General features: G+C 38.5%; 3 protein-coding genes across 4 annotated transcripts; 2 read left to right on the plus strand and 1 right to left on the minus strand.

The window, feature by feature from the left end:
- The first annotated feature begins 159 nt into the window (after positions 1 to 159).
- Positions 160 to 489, plus strand: LOC104406697 (beta-keratin-related protein). Its single transcript, XM_010015779.1, has one exon. It carries the CDS (start codon positions 160 to 162, stop codon positions 487 to 489), a length of 330 nt encoding a protein of 109 aa, XP_010014081.1.
- Positions 490 to 5,321: 4,832 nt separating this feature from the next.
- DHRS7C (dehydrogenase/reductase (SDR family) member 7C) lies at positions 5,322 to 13,820 on the plus strand. Of its 2 annotated transcripts, XM_010015780.1 has the most exons (7): positions 5,324 to 5,477; positions 9,397 to 9,504; positions 10,305 to 10,312; positions 10,369 to 10,579; positions 11,173 to 11,265; positions 12,658 to 12,813; positions 13,487 to 13,820. In XM_010015780.1, the coding sequence occupies exons 1-7, from the start codon at positions 5,324 to 5,326 to the stop codon at positions 13,693 to 13,695; spliced, it is 939 nt and encodes a 312-aa protein (XP_010014082.1). In that variant the 3' UTR covers positions 13,696 to 13,820. The 2 variants fall into 2 exon arrangements, with proteins under 2 accessions (XP_010014083.1, XP_010014082.1); XM_010015781.1 differs by lacking the exon at positions 10,305 to 10,312 and having other exon boundaries at positions 5,322 to 5,477; positions 9,397 to 9,509.
- A 3,858-nt stretch (positions 13,821 to 17,678) lies between these two features.
- On the minus strand, positions 17,679 to 24,667 carry LOC104406700 (putative germ cell-specific gene 1-like protein 2). Its single transcript, XM_010015782.1, has 5 exons — positions 24,358 to 24,667; positions 22,800 to 22,847; positions 21,862 to 22,014; positions 20,938 to 21,049; positions 17,679 to 17,934 (listed from the first exon to the last, which is right to left on the minus strand). Exons 1-5 carry the CDS (start codon positions 24,665 to 24,667, stop codon positions 17,679 to 17,681), a joined length of 879 nt encoding a protein of 292 aa, XP_010014084.1.
- Positions 24,668 to 25,489: the final 822 nt, after the last annotated feature.

Genomic DNA, 25,489 nt, shown 5'->3' on the forward strand with positions numbered 1-25,489 from the left:
CTGGGAGGTGGGATGTTGTGGGAAGACAGAAGGCATTTTCCTGTCCCTGGCCAGGCAGTGCCCGTTGCCAGAGGTGCTGAGGGGCGTCTGGCAGGGACCGGCAGCTCACGGCCTCTGCTCCCTCTCTCGGTCTCACAGGGTCACCTCCCTCCAGCAGACATGTCGTGCTACAGCCCGTGCCTGCCCACTGCCTGCGGCCCAACCCCGCTTGCCAACAGCTGCAACGAGCCGTGCGTCATCCGCTGCGCCGACTCCAGCGTTGCCATCCAGCCCTCGCCAGTGCTGGTGACACTGCCGGGCCCGATCCTCAGCTCCTTCCCCCAGAGCACGGCCGTGGGATCCAGCGCCTCGGCTGCCGTGGGCAGCTCTCTCAGCGCTGCCAGTGTGCCCATCGCTTCGGGGGGCTCCCTGGGGCTGGGGGGCTATGGCTGGGCCGGGCCGGGCCGTGGGCTCTACGGGTCTCTGGGACGCGGCAATCTCTTATGCTGAAGCCCGTGGATTGCCTGCCCGTGCTTGAGTGCCAGCAGCCTTGAGGAAAGCCCTGGATACAGCCTAGAGGCCTCTTTTTCCCCTTTTGGTCTCCTTTACTTCATGGTCCCCATGAAATACCTACATGTCCTTCTTCCTTCCATGTCAACATGTGCAGGTGATACCTGATCACCAGAGCCTTGATTTAGAGCAGAAAAAGTAGCTTCCCTGTTGTGGAGGGTTTTTTTATTAAGATGGCAGCAGTTCTCTGAGGTTTACTCAGACTCCAAAATGCATTTCTTAAAGTCTCGCCTATTCCATTTTCCTCTGGTTTTCTCAATAAAGACATTGGGCATCTTCTTTGCAAGAGAGTCATCTTTCTTCTTCTCCTCTTCTCCAGTCCTAACCAGCAGACATCCAGAAGTGTTTCTCCCTTAGTAAACCTACAGATTTCTCTATAGTTACCGGGCTCAGGAGAGCCTTGTCTTTTGTCCCTGACATCCCATAGGAATGACTGGGCTCAGGAGAGCCTTGTCTTTCGTCCCTGACATCCCATAGGAATGGAGATTACCTTTGCATAAGTGCAAGGAGTTGGATGGCTGCATGCTTTCCCAAGTGTACAACCTCTTTATTTTCTCTGGATTTGACAAGCCAAGTTTTAAACAGATGAGCTTTAACTGCTCCCATTAGACACTGACCTCACACTGTGCCTCCTTGCTGGAATACTAGTGCATGGAAGGAAAGAGAGATACTCAACACACACACATATTTACATGCACAAACACGTACATGCACACAGAGTTGAATCAGGGAAATTTCTGCATGTGATAGAACTGTTCTGTATGACAAAAAACTTTTTTTTCTTTTCACAGCAAAGATAAATTGAATAGAAATTACAAGGTTGACATACCTGTGAAGAAGCCAGGGAAACTTCTGGCAGAGCACAGCCAGTGCTCTGCACTGCTCATTATGCTAGGTGCCCTAACGCAGCTGAAGTAGAAAATCAGACCATAAATCCAAAGTCCTGGGGAGTGCAGTATTCCTGATTTGGGCTTTTTTGTTCTTCTTTTACAGGCATGAAAAGTGCAATTTGGGCTTTTTTGTTCTTCTTTTAAAGATTTCAAATTGCTCCAATTGATTTGACAAGGAGATGGCTGAGGAAAAGCATGCATAGACTTGTGATCCACTTTTGTTCCTTGGAACTGCTCCTCTTGCAGCCTCCTGGTGCGAAGTGTCAGAGCCCAGGGGAAGGTGTCTGGGAACTCAGGCCCTCATTGGCTGTCTCCTGCCCCCATGGTTTTCTGGGCATGTGCTTAGAGGTAGCAGTCCAAGCCTACTGAGTCAGGTAGAGAGTTTCCTTGCTTCCCAGGATCTTCCTTTTTCTTTGGTTACCTATAACAGCAATTTTTGCAATGATAACACGGCTATGCCTGATTTAGTTTTGTTTTGTTGATGTTTTGTGCAGTATAGACATGCTTTTGTGTAGCTGCCAGTAACAAGTAATTACTCTGCACAGAATTAAATACTCATGCCTCCAACACCATGATGCAGTGTAGAGATATGAATGAATAAGGTACAGAATATATACATGAATTATATACTATGTGCAGAATATATAAAGGCTGATAGAAAGCTTGTGGAGCATATGCCTGTACTCTGCTCTAGCTTCTGGCTGGGAATACATGCCCCAAAGCTGGTAAGTATCATGAAGAGTATATATATGGGATCAGAAAAGGGGCACTAACTTCCAAGGCCATTTATAGAGAATAAACCTCATGTGTACTGGTTTCTAGACTTGAATTAATGTGGAGCTGAATTAAGCAGTCCTTGTAGGTTTTTTTATCAGGATGCTTACCTTTCAGAACATGTAGTAGGAACAGTACCTACCTACTGTCACACACCACTGCTGGGCATGTGTGGGAAGAGAACATCAAATAAATAATCCCATGGACAGAGGAGTTGGACCTTGAGCAGGTAGTGTGTTTGACTTGAACTAGATGTTCTTCTGTTGCCACTGTGTTTCTGATTCAAAAGTTTCTGGTTCTTGCATTGTGATCACAGTACTTTCCAAAGAGTAATTTTATAGTCTGTATAAACATAGGAATTATAGCAAATGCCAAACATATCTTTATGCAGAAACTATACTATCAGTGTGCTCAGTGATGTCAAAGCTATCAAAAGAAAATACAAGGAAAATAAATAAAACAAGGTTTGAAAGAAACAGAAAGAGCGCTTCTGAAGAATTTGAAATGTAAGTAATGTAAATGTATGTAAGTGCACACTCATGCTCTCAGACAGCCTTCTAAATCAAGCACCTCAGGGAACTAAGCCCTAGATTTCCATCAAGTTTCAGGTTTGGACACATGCTGTTTAGTCTGGTGTCATTTGGGACAGTTTCTGGAGCTCAGGAAAAAGGGGTTGGAAATGTTCAGACTTTCAGAGCTGGCTGAGGGAGAGCAAAATCCTAACTTTTGTTCAAGTTTCCCTGTAGATGACTTACCCTTTTATGGGATCTACCTTCTGAAGCATAACTATTCTTGTGTCTCTGGTGTTTCCAACAGTGATCTGCAGGTGGCAGTGCAGAACACATTTCTCTGATACCCCACCCACTGAGAGATTTAATGCGTTTGGAAAGATTTGGGTGTTTGGTTATTGTTGTCACTGTATGCCTCTGTTTTTTCCAGATGACTCAGGTAGTCTTCCTTTACAATTGTTCATTATTATTAATAAACATTTAGCATTTTATCAGAACAATATTGCATCTTGTTGCTTGTCTAGTTCTTCCAACTGATTTTCTCTTATTCTTGCTGTTACATTCCTTGTACCATTGCTCTGGTTCATTTCAAAATAAAGCAAACAAATAACTTCAAACTCCTGTAAATCCTCACTCTAGTGTGAACTTTGGGGTTGTTTATTTTCTCTTGTTGTTGTTTTTCTTCTTCTTTCTAGAACCTTGAATAAATTAAATTAACAACTCATCCTATTCCATAAAAGGAACAAACCAGCTTATTTACTGTTTATTCGAAGCTGATGCTTCAAAAGGAAATGAAGATAGATGAGGCTTTAGAGGTGATGGAAAAGCAGACTTCCTCTCTGCTTCTGCAGGTGACTTCTCAGCTCATTTGACTTAATGTTTTTACATTCTCCTGTGGAAACTGATATAAATTTCAGGACGCCATGACCGTTTTGCATTGGAAAACAGGTATTTATTCATATCCATCATTTACTATGGAGTATAGAATTGTACCCAGTGTTTCAAACATTGGTACGTTACACAATTCTGTGGTTTGGAAATCTTAAATAGTTCTTTGACAGGCAACTTCAACTTTCACAGGCAGGAATACATATCTTGATTTCTTGATTGCCAATGTCATTAGCTTCTAGAGCGAGTTAGGTTTATAACTATGTCTAAAAGTCACCTCCTACAGCCTCTTGAATAACCTTCTATCTTTTCCCACTCATTGAAAGCTAACACTGTCCTGATAACTGCAGACCTAACCATGAAGTCTTTGTTCCTTGGTAGAACTCTCCAGTATCAATGACTCTCTATCATTTGTAGACATCATTCTCTCATTGGAAATGAAAATTATAACATAGAATTTACGTAACTAATTATACAGCATGAACAGAAGTACTAAATCTGGTTGTCAAAACTTGCAGTTTTAAGACTGTAATACAATTTTTTGAAATAGCAAAGCAGGATTGACTTATGGTAAAACATTCTTTTCCCTAGAATCTCAAAAGGTAACCCGTAACTGTGATTATCAGGTTAACAATAAAGTCTCTCTGCAGGAAATGTAACAGTTAGATCTCTTGCCTAAAGTTGATATGGTCCTGAAATTCCTGGGAAAGAGGCACATCAGCTTTGCAGATGCCCAAAGTGGAAAGCAGCCGGTGGCAGCTAGAAGTGCAATACACCAGCCTGGTCTGTGTTCCAGCTTGCTCAAAGGCCTTTTCCTGACACATGCATACATTATTCATGTTGCTGAACAGTGATTATTTCAACTTCTTTATGGTAACTTTTTTGAAGACCTATTGTTACTGTTGAGTTTGTACAAATGTTTATGTGTAAAGTTATTTTACGGCTAATGATAAGAAATCGAGACAGTCCTATGACCAACTGCAGCTGGAGGCAAGATGGAAAGATAGATGTTTCTTTGTACAGTTGAATTGATACTGTACTGAGAGCTTTTACATGTCTGGCTGGCCTGTTGGACTAGATAGGTCAGGCATGCAAATCACACTGTAGATGCTATATTTACTTTTAAAGTTACCTCTGTCACATGGCTTTACACAGCCATTCTCATTCAGGGCAAGCAGACTCAACAAATGCAATGCTCTATGAATTTGCTAAAGGACCTTAATTAAACCTGTAATACAGAAATTTAGGAAAACACAAAAGAATGCTTTATCTCTACCTGGAGTCTTCATAGCCATAGTAAGTGATTCTGTTTTCTTTATCTTTTAGAACAGAAAACTCTTCTATTATGTGTAATTAGAATTAAAATATTCTGTCTAGTGTTACATTTTAGCCTATGTTTTGCTTCAAGGCAATAATTGTGCTGAAGTTTTATTATGTTTTTTTTGCCAACATAGAGTAATTCTAAATAAAAAGAATCCAGTTTTGGTCAGACCATGCAATGAATAGGAAAACAAACCAAACAGATAATATTACCCTGTTTATTTAATAATAGTAAGCCATTGGTTGGAAAACAAGCTTCAAGCCTTTGTCATGATGATTACTGAATTTTCTAGAGGTGAAAACATTGCTTATTTAGAGAAGAATAATTTGAAAAATAATGAATGCATATTATGGTTACCTTTACTCTCATATGGTCTTCTGTTTTCTGCAGAAATGGGTATTTTTGCTGTACTTGCTCTACCACTACTTCTTTTCGGGATCAGTGGAATTATTTATATTTACCAGTCAGTCAGGTGGCTATTGTCCAAGTCAGCTGTGCAAAACAAGGTGGTGGTGATCACAGATGCCATCTCTGGACTGGGCAAGGGTGAGTTGTCTCATTTCTTTGCAGTGTTAGAGAACGGAAACAGCCAGAGAACCACCCTCTAGGTGATAAAATGTGCATTCAGTACCTTTTATAAATTCATAACTGCCTGGATGAAACAAAAGTTAAGAAATATATTTCCAAACAAATCCTGTGTTATTTAAATGTACTTTTTTAGTCTCAGCCACAGGAAATGCTGGTGAACTTTTAGGAACTGCAGAGATGTCTGTTTATTTAATTCAATATAATGAGAGGTTTTATAAGCACATGATGAGTGTTATTTTTAGCATGTTGCTACTATGAGATCTTATTACATGGACTGTCACTGCAGAGTAGCTGCAAATCAGCATAAACAGGTTCCACCTTACTTTTTACATGTTCCTTTTCAGCCCTTTAAAGACTGCAATATTTCCTGCTCCCTCTAAATGACAGTGCTCACACCTTTTGAGGGACACCTTATGTCCCTGTGCATATGTTTGCCCCTCTATCACAGCATTACACCTCTTCCCTCCAACTGGGTTGCCTGCCTATATGTAATGGTGGGTTCAGTGGATGGAAGGAGAGGGTATGTGATAGTTTAGCTATTTATATAAGCTGATTGCCTGGCTGGCCAGCCACTTAACATATGCTTCTTCTTGGTTCATATTGCCTGCTTATAAAGTGCTTCCAGATTAAAGGTACTGCTTATTTACAGTCCTGCACTGGGCATCACTTGAGGGGCAGTAGATGCAAAGACAAATGTAGTTTGAGGCTACATCTTGGCATTTTCAATAAAGACTATGTTGGAAATCTTGCACTCCCAAGCAGAAAATAGATGGCAAAAGGGAATGCTCTTGCAGAATTATTCCTTAGCAGAAGAGAACAGAGACCTGCAACAGAAATATAAACTATGGTGGCAAGGAGTGCTCTTTATCAGAGCCTGTTAGGACAAGGTATGAACTAATTCTGATCTCCCTGTACCACCTGGGCGTGCCCTTTCTGGGACACTCTTCAGTTTCAGTTGAAGATAATATTGGCATGCATTTTCTCTGATTGGTTATAGTTCAGTATTTTGTTTGGAGAGGCATGATTTAGAGTTATCTATCTGAGATCGGATCTAGAATCATATCATGCCTGGAGGTTTTTAGACAAAAGTCCTATTTGGAGCAGGAATATCACCAGTGCTAGACCTGGTTGTGTGTGGCTTCAAGCCTTGGAAACCCCCAAAGATAAGGAACATTTATTGAACATTTCTCCAGCACTGCATGAGTCCTGGGAAGATTTTCCTAAGTTCAATTTCTTTATTAACCTTTCTTCATCTTTTTGTTTGTTGATTGGTTTTGTGACTAGCTGCTGCCTGTGTCTTGAGGCTACAAAGGCAATCACATCCCCCTGCCCCATCCCCTTTTTCACACAGATGAAAAAGGAGGTAACTCAAAGTAATTTTGTTTTATTATCCAAAACATATCTACTGCTGGTATCCCGGTATTAGAAATTATTTGCAGGCTTGAACGATTCCAAATCATGCAGAATTTACTGTGCAGTCCACTCATGCATATGTGATGGCCATTCCTCTAGAGCTTTAAAATACCAGCTGTCTGGCCAGCTGCTGCATAGTTGAGCTCTTAGGTAACAGCCAAATTCCTTTACTCACATGCAAGAATTTCCAGACTAAAGACAACATTCATCAAAGTTAAAAAAGAGAAACAAAACCTATGTTGATTAAAGATGTTTGCAATGGTTTGTGGTTGTTATTGAAACCTGATTCCTTTTTCATCTCAGTGCTATAACTCAAAAAAGTCTGGGATGCTTCTAGAAGAGAACATCATTAGTTTCCTTTTTTCCCTTTTATTGCTGTTCCCACAGTAGTGACTTTTTATTCATTAGGTTGCCCCAACTGTTAATGTTTATAGGAAAAATACTGTGTAGTTGTCCTTGTAGTGACAAATAATCTTTTGGGCTTTAAATCAAATATCTTTCTATGTTAGCAAAAAGAAAATGAAAATAGAAGTACTGTTGTAAATAATGAAAAAGATTACGTAAATAAAAGTCTCCAGCTGCACAGGTTTCCAAAAATAAGAGTGGATCCAGAAGTGCTTCCATACTGATATAAAAAGTCTGACATGAGCATTTAAGAAATCCAAGATGGGCATATTAGCATAACTGGCTTTTCCTGTGGGTATTGAAATCTGAAGAAAACACTTCTTGGAGGACAGACAGCTATAGGTGTACCAGGGTTGTACTGTCGCCCATTCAGCAAAAGCCATAGGAGCCAAGACAATTCAAACAGGCTGGAAAGGCATAAGAGTAATTGTAAGACCATATCCGTGTTCTTCCCATGCTGAATATGTAACTGTCAAACAGATTTGATTTATGGGCCAAATACGAGGACCCCAAGGCAGAGAGTTTTTTGGAAGACCTAATGAGGAAAAAAAAACCACAAGAAGAAAAAGAACTCTTGATTTCCACTCCTTCCAGCACAAATAACCCACTGTCAACTAATTGTCTGGTTGCACATCAAATCAGATATGTGGCACAGTGGGCAAATTATCAGTTGTATTCTCAGGCCTATCTGCAAGACATTGTCTATTTCAAGAAAGAAAAGGCAGGCAATTGTGTACTTTTCTTGTACACAGGAGGACAGACAACCTTGACCTTTCCTGGACTGAGAGACATAGTTTTGGTTCAACTGAGCTAGAACATGGACTCTGTAGCCGCCTGTAACAGCCAGAGGGATACAACTGAGAATAAATTCCCAAAAGATGGCCATGAGATGACCATTCTCTTTTTTTAGTCAAACTGACAAGACAGCGGGGAATGTGCTCTCCCTCAACACCACCTAGAGAAGAAAATAGACCAGACACATGCTGTCAAGATGCTCCAGCCTGGTATTTCATAATCTGGATTTTGTTGATCACATACTCCCATAATGACCTAAACTAATGAGTTAGCTGCAGTCTTCTAGACAGTCCTGGGATGGGATGGTGGGTAACACTGATTGCCAGTTCCTCTTGTTATGTGAGTCCCCAGTTTCAGAAAAGCATGATCTTAGTTCACTTGCATAAGAATGGGAGAAGAATCCTCCCCAGAGACCTAGTTTAAACTGGGGTGAACCCCTAGCCCAGAATGCCCCTGGCTATATGGAGAAAAAACAGTGCCAACCCAGCATATCCAGAAACCTCTCGGTGGCCTTCTCAAGGAGGCTTCAGGAAATGCAGCTGAACAAGAGGTAGCTCAAGCTGGATGTCTCTGCTGACTACTGGGAAGGTCTAAAATTCAGGAGACAAAGGTCTTGGGATGGATTACAAATGAAAGGAAGATACTCTAGAAGAAATGCCTCTCTCATTGGTGCTCCATCTGTGGGCCAGTGGGTGGGTTTTCTGTATTGCTTTCTCAGAGTTGTAGATGAGTTTCATGAAGGTAGCATACAAAGCTAGTTTTATTACTTACTGGGGTTGGTTGATTTCTTCTTTATACTGCAGTAGACATGAAGGTTTACAAAACCTTGTAGTTTGTATTGTAGCAACCTTAGTCATGTATTTTTGTGTAAGTTTTTCTTTATAGCAAGTGTGTCAGTAGATGGAGAGACTTAAGGAAGAAAGATAATCAGGATGATTTTTCTTACTCAAAACCATCATCCATTAACTGGCATATTGTTCTTTTATTAATTATATTTTTATTAAATCCCATGACTAAGCAGTACCATTGTGCTGTACCATTAATTGTGCATTATACCATTACAGTAAATGTTAACTTATTACTCGCATATTATTGCCATTTAATGCTTTCTTTTTTCTTATATATATTTATTCATTCAAAATTGATGCATTTTAAAGCATAGATTTAACGTTATTAGCAAAACCAGCATCCCATTTCACGCAAAATAAACAAAATCAAATTGTTGTGAATGTTATTGTTTCTTCTGAACATATTTCTCTCCTAGAATGTTCTCGGGTGTTTCACACAGGAGGAGCAAGGCTTGTGTTGTGTGGCAGGACATGGGAAAAGTTAGAAGCCTTGTATGATGCTTTAATTAATGTGGCAGACCCCAGTGTGGTAAGTATTTCCTAACTGCTTTGAAAATTCTGGTTCAGGTACACAAAGTGCTTTTAAATCCAGTAAAACAAGGTACATGAAACATGATTCACTGTTAATGGTGATTTTGGTCACCCAGGTAACACGTCCAACACAGTCCAGAGAGAGAGAGAGAAACCTCTGAAGGCTTTCAGAGCATGATGCCAAAAGTATAACTTTGAATTCCTGGTTTCTTGAGCTAATTCAAGGCAATTATTTTAAAGCAACTGAGTGGTCCTGCATTTTGAACAACCCATCCAAGGAGAAATGCTAGGCAGAGGAATTTGCCTGTTAATTTGGATGAAAGGGATCCAAAGGGTTTCATTTAATCACAGGAACTATCATCCATTTTTCACATAATTAGAGTGTTCAAAGAGTAGGAGATGGGTCTAAAGACTGAGTTAATTTTGAGTTTCTCCACTTCGGGAGAAGTCCCAGCTAGAACAACATGGGAGCATATGAATGAATGTCGTTTCCTCATTACCTCTGTCTGGGTCACCACACAAGTACACATGCAAAGTTCTCCCTGTTGCCAGATCTTTGGAAGGTGTTTCTTTGATGCTCATGGAAAAGCTTTCCTTCTGTGACTAACAGCTTTCAGGGCACAGGTGTTCCTGAAGGCATCACACTAATTCTACAGCCAGATGAACAAATAATTTGCTTTTGACCTTTTGGGTGTCGGTGTTTTTTTTTTTTTTTTTTTAAAAAACAAATCAAAGGTTTTGTGAGAATGATAAGACCCCTTTCTCTAGATAGCAAGGTAAATGAATTTGCAAGACAAGCAAGTAGAAATACATTTTTATGTAAGAGGTATTCTTTAAATAAGTCCTTTCTTTATTAGACATATGCACCAAAGCTCATACTTCTGGATATAACAGATATAAACTGCATTCGCGATGTAGCTAAAGAAATCCTGAATTGCTATGGCTGTGTGGATATACTGATCAACAATGCAAGTATGAAGGTGAAAGGAGCAGTGCAGAGCATTTCATTGGAACTCGACAAAAAGATAATGGATGCCAACTATTTTGGACCTATAACATTAACCAAAGGTATTTTAGTTTTTCTTCCTGTTTTGCTGTTGTCATTTAAAGCTTGAGATACAATTGTTTTCAAAGCCCTTGCAAGGCCAGAGACAGAATGACAACTGAATCTGATAATATTAGACCCAAATCTGCATGCACAATCCAAGTGAAGTCTAGAAGAAACTCAATTTCCAGCTACTGGATTTTGTGATATTTTTAATTGTGGTGTTGAGACAAACTTCATTAAAGCTGCTCTGCCTACACTTCAGACGTCAGTTTGTCCTGGGTTCAGCTATGTGCCATGTTATGGAATACCCCTTTGGCCAGTTGGGGTCAGGTGTCCTGTCTCTACTTCCTCCCAGCTTCCCCTCCTCCCTGGCAGAGCACGAGGCTGAGAAAGTCCTTGGTCAGAGTAAACATTACTTAGCAACAACTAAAAACATCGGTGTTATCAGCATTGTTCCCAGGCTGAAAGTCAAAAACGCAGCACTGCACCAGCTACTGAGAAGGAGAAAAAATGACTGCTGTAGCTGAACCCAGGACACATTTTTTTCACTAATTACATTGACGTCTTTTACTTACATAGCTATTTCTTTTATTAATTTTCTTCTTTTTTTCAGCTATTCTTCCCAACATGATCTCAAGAAGAACTGGACAAATAGTTCTAATTAATAGTATCCAAGGAAAAATAGGAATACCGTTTCGTGCAGCTTGTAAGTTATACGTAGCAAAAATGTACATCCTAATGCATAAATTGTGAGTATTCCATGGCACTGATAATAGGTTATTAAAAGTTCTAACTTGTATTCTAATTCAGTAAACTATTAATAAAATTTTGGCTGAAAAAAATTCAAAGAAGTGGAACTGAAGAAGAAATAGTGAAATGCTATCTTTGAAGTATAACTACTGTCTAAGGTACTTGAGGACAAAAGAATAACAAATGTGACAGCAAGGGTTTTTTTATGATCTTAGGAGACATTCAAGAAATATCAAAATTGAAGGTCTAACATCTGTACTGGGCATATTAGTAGAAACCATAATGAAGAAGGAAGTAGTATATAAATATAATAAATACACTGGTAGATACTAGCTACTGCTTTGTAAAGGGAGTCTCATGCACTTAATAGATTTATGTGTGGGAGTTCCAAAGGAGATATAGTAATTGTATTGTGCTTGGCTTTTGAGAAAATTTTTGAGGTCTTTCATCCAAATCTCCTGATAGAACTAAGCTATCCTGAATTATGATGAAAGGTCTTTGCATTAATAAAAGGCAAAGTTAGGGGACAGAAATAGAAAATAGATGTAAATAGGCATTTTTAACTGTGACAGAAGGTTATAGTGGATGATAGGCTCAGAATTAATAGTCTGTGAGACATCAGGATTGTGACTTATAGTTCCATGAAAGAAATATACAGTGATATAAACTGTGAGGAAAGCAACAGAGAAAAAAAAATCCTTTCTTCATGCCTTTGTATCAATCTATGCAGTGCCCACATCTTTAACATTGTGTGCAATTGTGGTCCCCCATCTCAAAATAAGTATAAGAACTATGAAAAAGGCTTAGAAAAGAAACAAAACATTGATAGGACATCTGAAATGGTTTTCATCAAGGAAAAAGACAATTGTGTCAAGATACATTGTATGTGTATAAAATCATCAGTAGAAGAGCTCATTAAGATACCATGTGTCTACCTGTATCTATGTGGCATGAAATGAAGCTACCAGAATAAGGAATGTGAAAATGAATGGAGAAGCTTCTTTCTATTCCTGGAGCCCACCTGACATTTTTTAGATTATATTATGCACAGGTTGACTTTCACTGCAAACCAAGTCAAATACAAGGTGGAGAAGTGCTTGCAGCTCTGATGCACTTAACACATAGTTCTGTGTTTTGGTCAAGGTTCACACACTATCATCCTTCTTTAGTACCATTCTGAATAAAAAGGCACCAAGAGTAGTTAAAAAAATTCCTAACATTCAGTTACTTTAACATTAATATTAAAATCATCTTAGATTGCTGCTGCAGGGCTTATGATTTTATATAGCTGTATCCATGCATTTATGTATCCAATCATGCATATGTTGTGTTTTGTTCTTTCTTTTAGATGCGGCTTCTAAGCATGCTGCTGTAGGCTTTTTTGATTGTCTTAGAGCTGAAATGGAAGAATTTGATATATCAGTCAGCACTGTGAATCCAACTTTCATCTGTTCATACCATCGCCAAGCAGCGCCTGGCAACTGGGAGGCATCTATCTGGAAATGTAAGTGCTGATACATTAAGAGAAACAATAGTTGAGGTCCATATAGCAGTATGGAGGCTTTTTGCAGAGGAAAGAAACATAGGAAAAAGAATGGAAATGACAGAAAGGATCATAGAATCATTGAATCAACTAGGTTGGAAAAGACCTTTAAGACCATCAAGTCCAAACTTTATCTTAGCACTGCCAAGGCCATCACTAACCCATGTCACTAAGGGCCTCATCTACACAGTTTCTGAACTCTTCCAGGGGTGGTGACTCCACCACTGCCATGGGAAACCTGAACAGGTTAGGGAGTAAAAGAAAAGAGAGACTGGAGAGATGAGATGAGCCTAGTGAAAAGAGAAGGACATGGGAAGAGACAACTTTATGTGAGAAAATAAATACACCGGGGCATGAGGAGTAGAGATACAGCAGAGCATGAAAGGTCCCAAGGGAGCGTTCCACTCCACTCAAGTGGTTCTTTCTTTCAGGGACTGTGAGGATTTTACTTTAAAACTGTAAAAAGATCTTAGGGATATGCTGATGAGGGAAAGGGAAATGGTAAGGGATGAAAAGTGCATAGGTGTGTAGCTAATTTGACTGTTTCACTAGCTGTGTATCTTTTCACCACCATTCCCTCAAATGTGTCTGACTGTCTGTCTGTAGCTCTCACTCCTCTCTCTTTGATGTACAGTCTTTTTCAGAAAGGTGGCATACGGTGTGCACCCAGTGGAGGTGGCAGAGGAAGTCTTGCGCACTGTGAGCAGTAAGAAGCAGGAGGTACTTATGGCCAACCCCATCCCCAGAGCAGCAGTTTACATGCGCACCTTTTTTCCTGAGCTGTTTTTTGCCATTGTTGCCTCAGGGATTAGGGAAAAGCTGAAGACAGAAGAGGAAAATTGATTTTATTAATGTTTTTTCCTGCTTTTGTCCTAAAAATGTTTATGTTTCTGTCGGTGTTTATGGCAAAGAGTTTATGTCAATGATTTCTGCTTCTCACTATACGTAGAATAAAGCAGGAGGCTTTATTAAACATGAACCAGTTAATGTCTCACTTAGTGATTCAGTACCACTGGCACACATTCTTCTGTGGGACTTCTCTTATTCTGGATTTAGTGAATATGTCAAGATACCATATTTGCATTACAACAGTATGGGAAAAATTCTACTAGAAACTCTACATCTGTTACAAGAGAGTGATTCCCAATCTAAATTGGTAGATCAAATTTTGGGGACCTGCAGCAATTTAACAGAATAGTCTGCAAGTGAGAAGACTGATGGGAACTTACAGGAACAAAGGGATAGAGAAGAAGGGAGACGTGAGACATCGAGGAGTAAAAATCAGCAAAAAATGGGGTCAGAGCCTGGATCAGAGTGTTCCTCAGATGTGCTTTTTGGAAGTACTTTCAGGATATGCAAATGGTGAGCCCAAATAAGGGCTTGTCTAGTTCAATAACTCACCTGCAACAGGACCCTGGAGTACATGCTTCTTAAAAGGTGGATTATAAAAATGGGTCAATAACATGGAGACACTCTCTGTATTACACTGTCCCAGGTTCTGGTCATCTTCTACACAGTTTGAAACAGAATCTATCTCTGCATCTTGTTAAATGACCAATTTTTCTTTTTTCTTCTTTTTTTTTTTTTTTTTGAATTCCTATTTGAAGCATTCTATCCCTGAGGAAAGGTATTAATCATATATATATATAAAGACTTCCTTATATTTACTTTAAACCGGGTGTCAGATAATATTCTTTGGTACCTCCTATTTCTTTTACTGTGAGAGACAAAAACAATGGTATTCAATTCACTGACTCCCAGTCATCCAGGCCCGTCATACTTTTACATGCAGTAACCTGTTTTCCAAGTTGGAGAGACCTGGCATCTATTTAGTCTCTCTTGTTGAGAAGTCTGAATTATTCTTCCTGTTCTTTATATCTTTTCCTGGTATAGCTTTTTTTAATTGTTATTATTTTTCAGATGGACAGGCCACTGATGAATGCAGCATTTAAGAAAGATAAACAGTCTGGATTCACAGACAGGCATACAGATGCTTCCTGGGGTTTTTACTTCTTTTCTTCTTTTGCATGTCTTATGCAAATTCCTGATCCTGAGGTATTTTTCTGACTGCTACTGAGCATCGAGTTCCCTTGTCCACTCTGCTACATTTGATACGTAATCATCACGTCCAAACTAAGCATGGCCATTACTCATGTAAACTGTGTGAATTTCACATACTCCCAAAGTTTTCTCACTCCTAGTCATTCTAGGCTTCTCCTCCCTATCCCATTTTCCAAGTTCATGCTGAGGACTTACCCCTTTCTGTCTCATCCTGTGAACTGAACAAGAATATATATAAAGATAATACAAGGGGGCCTTGATTGTCAGTTTTAATCTAAGATCTTAAATTCTGTCTCCCAAACCTTACCCTGGCCTTTCTTCTGCCATAGGTACTCACAGGTATCATGACCAGCTACTTTTTTGCAGACACTATCAAAATGCCTTGTTTGCAGAATACCTACAAAAGAAATACCTACCCAGGAAGCATGCAGCCAAACTACATTTGTTACTACAATAAGCCCCATTGCTCATATAGATTTCAACACCAGCTGCAATTTTCTACCTCCTTCTATCAGCAAGAGTCACCAAACATGAAAGGAATTCTCAGTGCAAGAAAATACATGGTTGTCATCTCACAGGGACGCTAAACTTTTCTTGTGCCTCTAATTCAGTTGCTCTGGCTTCAAGAAACATGCATGCATCTACCTCTCTCAGGAAAGCAGTTAAATCTACTGAGAAGTAGCTGGTTCCTGCAGTACCTGCTGGAGTTCCATCTACTTTCTGTTGTAGCGCTGGGCTTTTATTGTTTGTATGACTATACCTCAACTGTGAAGTCAAACACCCACTTTGTCCAAAATTTACTTGCTCCTCAACAGAATTCTGCTCCCTCAAAAATGGGCTTTTGCTGTGGTCTCATTTATATTTGTGTCTGAACCTCTGCAACATCCAAGCCCTTCACAGCTCCACAGGAACAAAATATGTAATAACTGGGTAATTTCATCAGAAAAAGATCAGAGAATCACAGGGCGTCACAACTAAACATGAATGAATATTGTCTTGCTTTGTTGTAAAAAAACAAGTTGGTTGTGTGTTGAAATAAGCTGAATAATCCTTCTGCTCCATTTTGCACTTTCCAGATATCAGCAGAAATTCTTCAGTGATTTTGAATATTTCACTTTTAAAATGTGGAACAGTTCAAGAAACCACAGTGAAAAGTAGTGAGAGTAACAAAGGTAAAATCACACCTATGATCTGCCAAGAAATTTTTAAAGAACAGATGTATTTTAATATAGAAAGTAGAAGAAAGTTGTATCTAATCAGGTTTCAAATACCTAAAACGTACTGCCTAGAGGATAGAACTACACTGCTCTCCATTTCTGTTGTAGGAGGACAATGTGCTAATATTAATGCAGAGGAAATTTACAAGGAAAGAATTTTCTGCAAAGAATAGTTAAGCACGAAGGATAAATACCACAGAAATTTTGGAATGCCTGTCTTTGAAAGCTGTAAAGAAGAGATTAATGAAACATCTGTAAAAAAGCAATGCAGCTTTAGTTTATCCTGCCTAGAGAAAAAGTAGGATTAGATGACCTTTTAAATGGGTCACAATTTTCTATAATTCTGTGGGGTTTTTCTCATATTGAGAACAAGGTTTCTCCACTGGTATTTCTGAAGTAGTATTTTTTCCTCCAGGAAAATCTATTATTTAATCAGAAATTTTCTATTTCTTTTGTCTATCTCTGCCTCACTGTCTGAATACCTGGGTATAGATGTTGCATATAAAAAATACTATGATAATAAGAATATTATGAGGTTAGTTCATTAAGAGATCTTTTCTGTTAGCCTCACTCATCCATATTTTAAGCTATGTAGATTCTTTATTAATGCTAACTTTCATAAACAAGGATGAAACCAGGCCTGCAGATTTAGTTGTAGAAATCATAGGAGCAAGATACTCAACTACAGCTCTTTTAATTTTTCTAAACTTCTCACACATCTGAAAGTCACATAGAATCATAGAATGGTTTGGATGGGGAGGCACCTTAAAGCTCATCCAGTTCCAACTCCCCTGCCACAGGCTGGGACACCTTCCACTAGACCAGGTTGCTCCAAGCCCCATCCAACCTGGCCTTGAACACTGCCAGGGATGGGGCACCCACAAAATGAGAAACTTCTCTGAGCTGGTCTGAAGTATGTGTATGGTGGCACACAATTTTCTGTTAATGTGTGCTGCAGCTCCACTCTTAAATTTAAGGAATTTTGTGGTGAAATCAACTGTATCTTGGTGCTGGCTAAGATAATTTACATTGCTGGACACAAAAGCCCTTGAAGTAAAGAAGAATTTTAAAAATGCTAAGACAGGAAAGTCTTAGAACTGTGGAGACTCTTGTCTAATTTCAGACATCTGTCCTAGATATAGCCTACCCAGAGCTAACCTTCCAGTGCCCTTCTTAAGCAGTGGAAAGAAAGAAGTGATTTATCAGACATACAGCTTAGGATAGCATGAATTGGGATGGGAACTTTACAGTCTTTTCAATAAAGAATTAGGGTGGAAACTCCTCTGAAATTCTAACAAGCTCACATACTTTATATTAGTATTAGAGACTGATTACAAATCAGAGCATTGGAGAACCTATGTCACTGTCTTTTTGGAACTGAGACACCTTTTCCAATACTAAGACATCCTTGAAACACCCATGGAAATACAATTTATTTATTAAAAAAAAACCCCTAATGCTACACAAGTATACATTTTTATTAATTAATACTGTTTTATTCTGATCTGACATTATGATTTACAGGATGCCTTGAGGTACAGTTCAAATTTACAAAACTGAAATAGTGGCCAAGTGGCACAAGCCTTTTATTGGAAGTGCAGGGTCCTCTGTACTGTTGTGAAACGAGTTCACATACACATTGCAAGCTTTCTCTGGAGATGTATGATCAGGAAACTTGTATTTAATCTTTAAACTCCTTCCCAGTGTTTTTCTTTTGTGCTTGAATTCCAAAATAGTTTTTGTGTATTTGTTAATAGTGGTGACAGCTGCAGCCATACAGCAAGCGAAGGAAGCCCATGCGAGGCTATAAACAAAAAGGTTTATCAGAAATTAGCAGAATGTTTTCATATCCATGTCCTTCAATTTTATTTGTGAAAATAATGCATACATGTGGTTGTATTCAGGTGTATTAGGGAAAAAGGAGCATGGTAGGGGAGGAAGAAAGACCATTTACATACCTAAACCTATATTTTAACATCTACATGTTTACATTTAACATTCCTGTTTAATAAAACCCTACCTCCAATTTCTCTGTTTACTCTACTCAGGGTTTAATATCAGAAAAAGGAACTATTAAAAAAAAAAGGATGTATAAAAAAATTAAAAGGTGTAGTTACTGAGACTATGAATCTCACAGGTGATGTATCACTGAGATGTATGCGTGCCAGTTATCCAAAAGGGTTAAAAAGAAGAGAGAAGGCACAATGAAGTAGCTCAGTAAAGCAGGCTTAAAGCACTGAATTGCGTTCCTGAGAAAACATAGGTTGTGACTAAGCAGAAAGAAAAGGACATCAACTCTGAAATGTTCGAAGTAAAACCATAAGAAGACAATAAAAAATGAAGTTGAGGTATAATTTGCTAAAAATGTGTGAACTCAGACTACTGAGTGAGCAAGGAGTGCTGGAGCTGTAAAAGCGACATGTAATAATAAGGCCGCAATGGAATGTATTAGAGTTCATTGTGGAGGAATTTGCTCATTGGAGCCTTTCTTAACATGGTAAGGTCATGATTACCTAATGAAACATGTGCTTTGGTGGAGAGATCAGTTTAAGACACTCCTGTTTATCTCTCTTCTCCCTCAGAGCTGTTTGTTTCCACATCCCTGCTGTAGTTCAACAAACACATTTAGGTTTTTAAATATATATTTTTAACATTATTTTTATCCAGGATTGTTTTCCAAGGTGATCAGACAACCAGATGTATATAAAGAATTTGAGGGTGGTGGAACACGGCATGTGAAGGCCACCTAGAAGTAGGAGGACAAAGAGCAGTTTAAGCAATCTTTGCTCCTAAAGGCAGTCAGACTACACCCTGACTAAATCTTAAACATGAGGAGCCACAGAAGAGCTCTTATAACAAGCTGCAAAACTACGGGCAAATCACCAGACGCTGGTAGATTTCCCTCCTCATGTGAATGGAGCAAGAATGGGACAGCATGCCTACCTATGGTGGTATGTAACCTATGGTTTAAGCCAACCATGGTAGAGAAGAATTAAAAATTCAGCCCCTGGGATGAGATAAAAGCAGTAGGTCTGCAGTAGTCCTGACCCATGTAGTAGGCATTTTTGCCTAAATAACTGAAGTACAGTAACATTAGTAGACAAACTATGAAGGTGCTTTTCCTAATCCACCTGTTGAAGCCCTTTGAAGGACTCAGTGACATAAGGGTAAGGAACTGATTTCAAGAAAGCTTCTATAAAGGCCTCTTAGCAAATACTGAAAGAAATTAATCTCTTATGAGCAGATTCTCTTGTAGATCAATACTGTGTTACAAGAGAAAAAACGAAGGACAGAAATAAATGGCTTCCTTTGACAATACAGGAAGCACATCAGTGTGGTTCTTCAAAGTTTTTTGCCTGAAATTTTGGCTTTCCATAAAGAATTTGGAAAAAATGGGGAGTTCCCCATCTGACTACAGAGAACAGACGAAGGAAGTGAGCAAAAACTTGTCACTGAGAGAGCCATGAAATAAAGGGCACTATGGCTGACATGAAAATTCAGCTTCAGAAAGAGAGCATTCAATCTGAATTCTGCCCACAGACAAATAACAAAAATGGAAATCAAACAGGTCAACTCAACAAGGAAGCAAACTATAGTAACCAGTCATTCATCTGCATAAGAGAAATGCCAACAGAAGCTCAGCTGGATTATGGGTTTTCCTTTTACTGCATGGAGTATCCCATATGAAGTGTGTTACACCATTTGTCATGATCTGCCCAATCTCCAGCTTGGAAGCACTGACCAAGCGCATCCTTCATCCCTCTGAAAGCACTAGAGAAACATTTCTACACACAGGTAACAATAGCTTCAAACAAACTGCTGCTGCGTGGGAAACAGGCTCCTGGAAATGCACAGAGCAATGCACTGTGACCTTCAAATGAGATCTGAGTTATTAGGAAGTTAAAAAGTAACAGTACAAAAGACAAAAGAAACCCCTATTTCATTGCAAAAATCCCTAGCAAATCCGCATCCTCAAGACTGCGTGCAGCTGTAAGCTCCTGTTCAATAATGGTACAATAAAAGTAGAAAGAGCAATAGGAATGAGTGACAATGAGCTGTGATCTCAGCTGTCAGAGAAGTATGAAGGAGACAATCAATCTGAGATCTGTTCTACTGACCCAAAATATTGGTCCTGTTTGACTTTTGTCAATTGGTCCTATTCTTCTTCTGAGTCACACTTGGAGAAATAGCAGCAGTTTCCAGCACCTGAACATTCAAATGCTTTCTATTGATCAGATATGATGGATTTTCAAAGACACATCTCTATAGCAAAAATTCTCTAAACAGCCCTCTTCCTTAATAAATTCACCAGATCTCCTCAGAGGATGTGTTGCAATTATTTACAGGGCCAAAATAACATGGTTTTACCTAGGCCTGTTTTAAAAAAATTGAACCATTTTTTCTCAAATGGTCCAGATACAACAACCTGAAGCATATATCTGATAAGGAAAATCTCAGCCTAAATGGTTAAAGCTTGGAAGAGTTTTAAGCAACTTAATGCAAGACAGTTGTCCTGGGAGATGAGGGTACTGGATCCAGTGTGCATGGAGAAGGACCTCTGCTTTGTGCAGAGCAGTTGGAGGTCCCCATACTATCTAAAGGATGGCAAACACAAAATTCACAATCTTATACATCCTATGTAACAATTTAAGACAACTGAATGTGGAGAAAACCACCTGCTTATTAACTGCCTCCCCGAGAGTGAAATAAGGTAGACCCATTCTTTATAAATTAGGTAGGCATTCCTTGGACATAAAGTGAAGTGACTGAAATGTAATGGAAGAACCAAATATAAATCAATAGGTACCAATAGGACCAGCCATAATCCCATGTGTGAGGTCTCCAGTCTTCAGGACCAAGATTTACAGTCATTTGAAATACAGTTGTGTACATCATGTGAGCAACCATGCCAAGAAGACCTACAAAATATAATACCATAAGAACATTAGAAAATGTAAATTGAGGACATTCTTCTTTGTCAACTTTTTGCACTTGTCCTTTGAGCTCCTGAAGAATATTTTATGAAGTGTCTAAACTCTATAAATCACTCAAAAATACTGGACATAATTTAAGTGTATTTATGTGCCATGTATTTGCCAATACAATCACTAATACAGTCCCTTGACACACTGTACGCTAGAGGAATCAAGGGGAGCAAGGGGACATGCAGCCCATAGATTTTAAAAGGTAATAAGTTGATTTGCTCTCATCCATTGACAACTTGTTAGTAATTCAACACTGAGCAGAGATAAGCCATTACAACCAAGTATGAAGTAATATGCTAAAAATGGAAGACAGTTTTCATGATGACTCTCTACTGACACTCACCCAATTCCATTTTATTCCCTCATAAAAGCACTATTTTAATTTGGCTATTGCTAGTTTAATATTTAGCATGTTGCAAATAAAAAAATCCCAACAAATTATTTGGAAGAGTATGCTATTTTTTTATCTTTGACAACCAACCTGACAATGAAATTAAGACTTATGAAAAGAAAATAATGAAGTTAAAAATAATAAAAGCTATAAAAATAACATATAAAAATAATAATAGCAAGAAACAGTTAATTGAAAACAGTATTTTCCATAACATTTTGCAGCCTCTTGTACTGTATGTGTCTCCATAGGTATTGTAAGAGTTTTGAAACTTGGACACTGTTATTAATTTTCAGGTGGGAGTCTGTCAATGTTAGATTTCCTAGATGTAATAAATTGAGATCTTTAACTGTACCTGCTAATACGGTGACTACTGCAGAGAAGGCGTTGATCTTTAGCCCATCAATGACAGTGCTGTAGTAGCACATTTCTACTGACATAAGAATGACTCCAGTCAGAAGCAAAATGATGTACAGAAGCTCTGTGACAATAGACAGCCATAAAACTCCTGGAAAACCCAATAAATAGCAATGATATTCTATGCAGTTATTTAGTGTTTCCACCATTTCTTTCTTCTTCATTTATATTGTTTAAAAATGTTAAACAAAAGCTCAAATCCTGTGAGGATGCTATTATAACATTTATAGGAAAACTTGGAGGTCAGTGGCCACCCTAAATTTTAGTTCCCTCTACTGATTTGGACATTTAGTGGAAGAGCACTTACAAGCTCCTGTTATACGCTTGAGAAGCTTAAAGTACAAGGTGGAGCAGCATGGTTTCACACTCAGTAGCTACCTTAACATTACCATGAACCAAAGTTAATATAAAAAGAACTACTATCCAATTACCTACTTATTGTCACAGCTACTGAGTCCAGAGAGAAGTGTACCAAACCAGAAGTCCATGCTACCCAGGTAACAGACTGCAAAGCCGTGCACACAGCCATATGGCTTGAGGGTCTAGTCATTAACTAAAATCTTCCCATAGGCTTAATTTTCCACCAAACAGGATCTTGAAGTATGAGGAAAGAGGAGACAAGACCTTACAAATCTTGACTTCCAGTACTGATATTCAAAGTAATTTTAAAAAACATTCCTATTCAAATTAAGTGTTTTCAAAAGACATAGATTAATATTTTAAGCCATGTGGACTTAATTTTGAAGTTGACAAATTAAATAAAGGACGAAAAACTGTGTGTCATTAAAGCAAGCATTTTTTGTATCAAAATACAGAATATTGGTATTGGTTAATGTGATCAGGAAAGTTTTATTTACACAAATTATGCATATCTACCTCGATTAGAAGCTGGAGTCAGACTGATGAAGCTTCTACATTTCTCACCTAAAAAAAAAGAGTTATTTTAAAATAAAATTCACAATGATTTTATATTCTGTAATAACCTAAAGAAATAGATTCATAAGAAGCAGAAAATGCAAAACTTGACATAAAAGCACAAACTGAGATGATCAGGAGCAACTATTTCTGATGTATGTTTGTACACACAGAGTCCCTCATACACCAACCTGCTCCTGAAACTTAGCTACATAATCCTTCCAGAACTTTTTTTCAAGGCAGGAACAGAGTCTGGGAAATATAGAAAAAGGCCATGAAATTATTTCCAAAAGGTTGTAGCTGTAAAATCAAGAATGGCAAAACCAACAGTTCATTTGAAGACTTCTCCCTACAGTGACAAAGCTGCTGCTCACACAAATTTCTTCTAAGCTTGATTACAATTTATTTCCGTAAGCTTTGATTTTCAAACTCATGTGACCTCCTGACCCTCCCCCCAGATGCTGTGAACAAAGCTCTTGGAATTAATTCTGCTTTGCTCTGAAAATACAAGGTAGTTTTTTTTCAGCCACTAAGTTGGAAAATAAGAACTGCAGTAGTGCATGCATAAATGAAAAAATCTGTATCCACAGCAATCACCACCTGAAAGATGTCTTTTGGACATGTATCTTGCTCTGATTTTTCACATTTACCCCCTTAAAACTGCACAGCTTACAAGACTTTGTGGTAGAACCGGACTTTAAGGACAGGTGATGTGAAAATATTTGCATTTTAAATCACATGTGAAAGCTGATTTGATTTCTCTGAATGATCTACTTGTCATTTGTAAACTTGTCAGAATATAAGGGGAAAAACTTAGTGCTGATTTACAATAAATGCCGTATTTCTTGAAGGAGCTAAGCAATTCTTTTATACAAAGATCGACAAATAACTAGAAGCTTTCTTTAACAGCAAGCTCATTTCATTCTACTGACATTTACACACGCAAAGTGAAACTCAAATGCCACCACTCATGATTAGTAAGTCTCCAGATTATGTTTTAGCAGGGTGAAAATAATCTTGTTTAGTTTTATGAAAGGTAGGAAACAACTATGCTGACTAAAGAAATAACTTAGATCTCACAGATTTAATTGCTCAAATAATTTTTAAAATAACAAATCACATTGTGCTTTCTTATGTTGCCATAGGGAATCCTCAGCAATTGTTCAAGGCAAATATGTTTGGTTTTGTCTAAGTGGCTAAAAACATCAGGAAAATAAACCACTTTCCTGGTAAAGTAACTTAATAATACTAATACTAACACTAACACTAATACTTATACTAAAAAAATAATCTGTACTTCAAACTGTCACCTTAAAGTTTTTGCAGGATTTATTGGGAATTTTTTAGGAATTTACTAGATAGTATCCTTTAAGATCCTCCTTCCCAGGGAAAAGCAATGTTTAAAAGATACTTTTTCCTTTAGAATACATACATTGCATTGCAGCAGAGGAAGGTGACACCAAACAAGTAGGAAGAAATTAGATTACTTTTTAAAGTAAACTTACAGGGGTTTACTCACCTTCTTCATTTATAATTTCTTCACAGGAATACCAAATTCCAGCATGAAACTTTCGATCAATGAACTTGTCATCTCCTGTCTCCCAAATATATTGCACAACGTTGCTATTGTTGGCATCAGGGCTATTAAAGCGGATGCAGTGATCCCCTTTGCTCTTTCCTGTACAGAAAGGTTTGGCAACTTTTCTTGTCCCTTCACACCAGTAACTACTACTGAATGCTGTGATGGAGAAGATTAAAGAGAGAAAACTGAGAAAAAATGCTGCTGGGGCTCTCCACCGTCTGTCTGCAGCTGGGACTGAAACTGGCATCCCCCAGGACTGCACTATCAATTACTCTAGGTAGAACCTTTTACAAAGCTATGTATGTATCTGCCTGGTGAAGCATTGCCTGTATTTACCATCCCGATCTTCATTCCTCTCAGAGAACTATTCCAGCTTAGCTGTTAAGACAGAAAGCAGAGATAAGGGCATGGCCAGAAATCATGTGGCAGGAGAGATTAAGGATATAAGGCAAAGCTGTTTGGCTGTAATGTCTTGTGAAAGACATATGAGGAGGCAAGACAATAAATTATAGTTTGCCCCATGAACTGCAGGAATAAAGATACACAGAAGCATTGAGTGTACACAAGTATGAGATCAGAGAAGCTTTATTTATACAAACAAAATATGCATATTTACCTTGATCCATTTCTCAGCTAAGAAATAAAATCCTGCAGATCCAAATGCTCCTGTTACACTGAATGCTGATTTAATCGAATACACGTGAATCTTACTATAAGGAAAGTCTTGAGATAAAACAGTTGCTAAGTTAGAGAATTTGACAGCATTATAGCACTTCCCAAGAAGTGATGGTGACTGCATCTGTTCAAAGTTCCACCAGTGACAAATGAAAGTCATAAATTGCATGACTTCCCTATTGATGGGCTTCTAGGCACTGTCCAGTCTGCCTCCATGAACATGTAATAGAACTTTCGACCAACTTAAGTTAAACAGTAGAGAAAAAGCTGAATTATGCTTATTTTGTCTGCTCAACTGTTCTCTGAAATAGCTTTTTTTTTTCCCTTCATCTAAGAAATATTTCTCACTTTGACATGTTATTTATGTTGATTTTCCTGCCTGTTTGGCAATGCA

Source organism: Nestor notabilis, unplaced genomic scaffold (assembly GCF_000696875.1).
Source record: "Nestor notabilis isolate BGI_N333 unplaced genomic scaffold, ASM69687v1 scaffold206, whole genome shotgun sequence".
In the NCBI taxonomy this organism is placed as follows: Eukaryota; Metazoa; Chordata; class Aves; order Psittaciformes; family Psittacidae; genus Nestor; species Nestor notabilis.

Bases quoted from the DNA above. Each gene is read 5' to 3' on its own strand.
- LOC104406700 (XM_010015782.1), bottom strand. From the start codon at position 24,667: ATGCCAGTTTCAGTCCCAGCTGCAGACAGACGGTGGAGAGCCCCAGCA. The intron at 22,848-24,357 runs GTGAGTAAACCC...CTTTTTTTTTAG, and splicing joins AGAAATTATAAATGAAGAAG to GTGAGAAATGTAGAAGCTTC. The intron at 21,050-21,861 runs GTACAGTTAAAG...TATATTTTGTAG, and splicing joins AGTAGTCACCGTATTAGCAG to GTCTTCTTGGCATGGTTGCT.
- LOC104406697 (XM_010015779.1), top strand. From the start codon at position 160: ATGTCGTGCTACAGCCCGTGCCTGCCCACTGCCTGCGGCCCAACCCCG.
- DHRS7C (XM_010015780.1), top strand. From the start codon at position 5,324: ATGGGTATTTTTGCTGTACTTGCTCTACCACTACTTCTTTTCGGGATC. The intron at 5,478-9,396 runs GTGAGTTGTCTC...TTTCTCTCCTAG, and splicing joins CATCTCTGGACTGGGCAAGG to AATGTTCTCGGGTGTTTCAC. The intron at 12,814-13,486 runs GTAAGTGCTGAT...TTTGATGTACAG, and splicing joins GGAGGCATCTATCTGGAAAT to TCTTTTTCAGAAAGGTGGCA.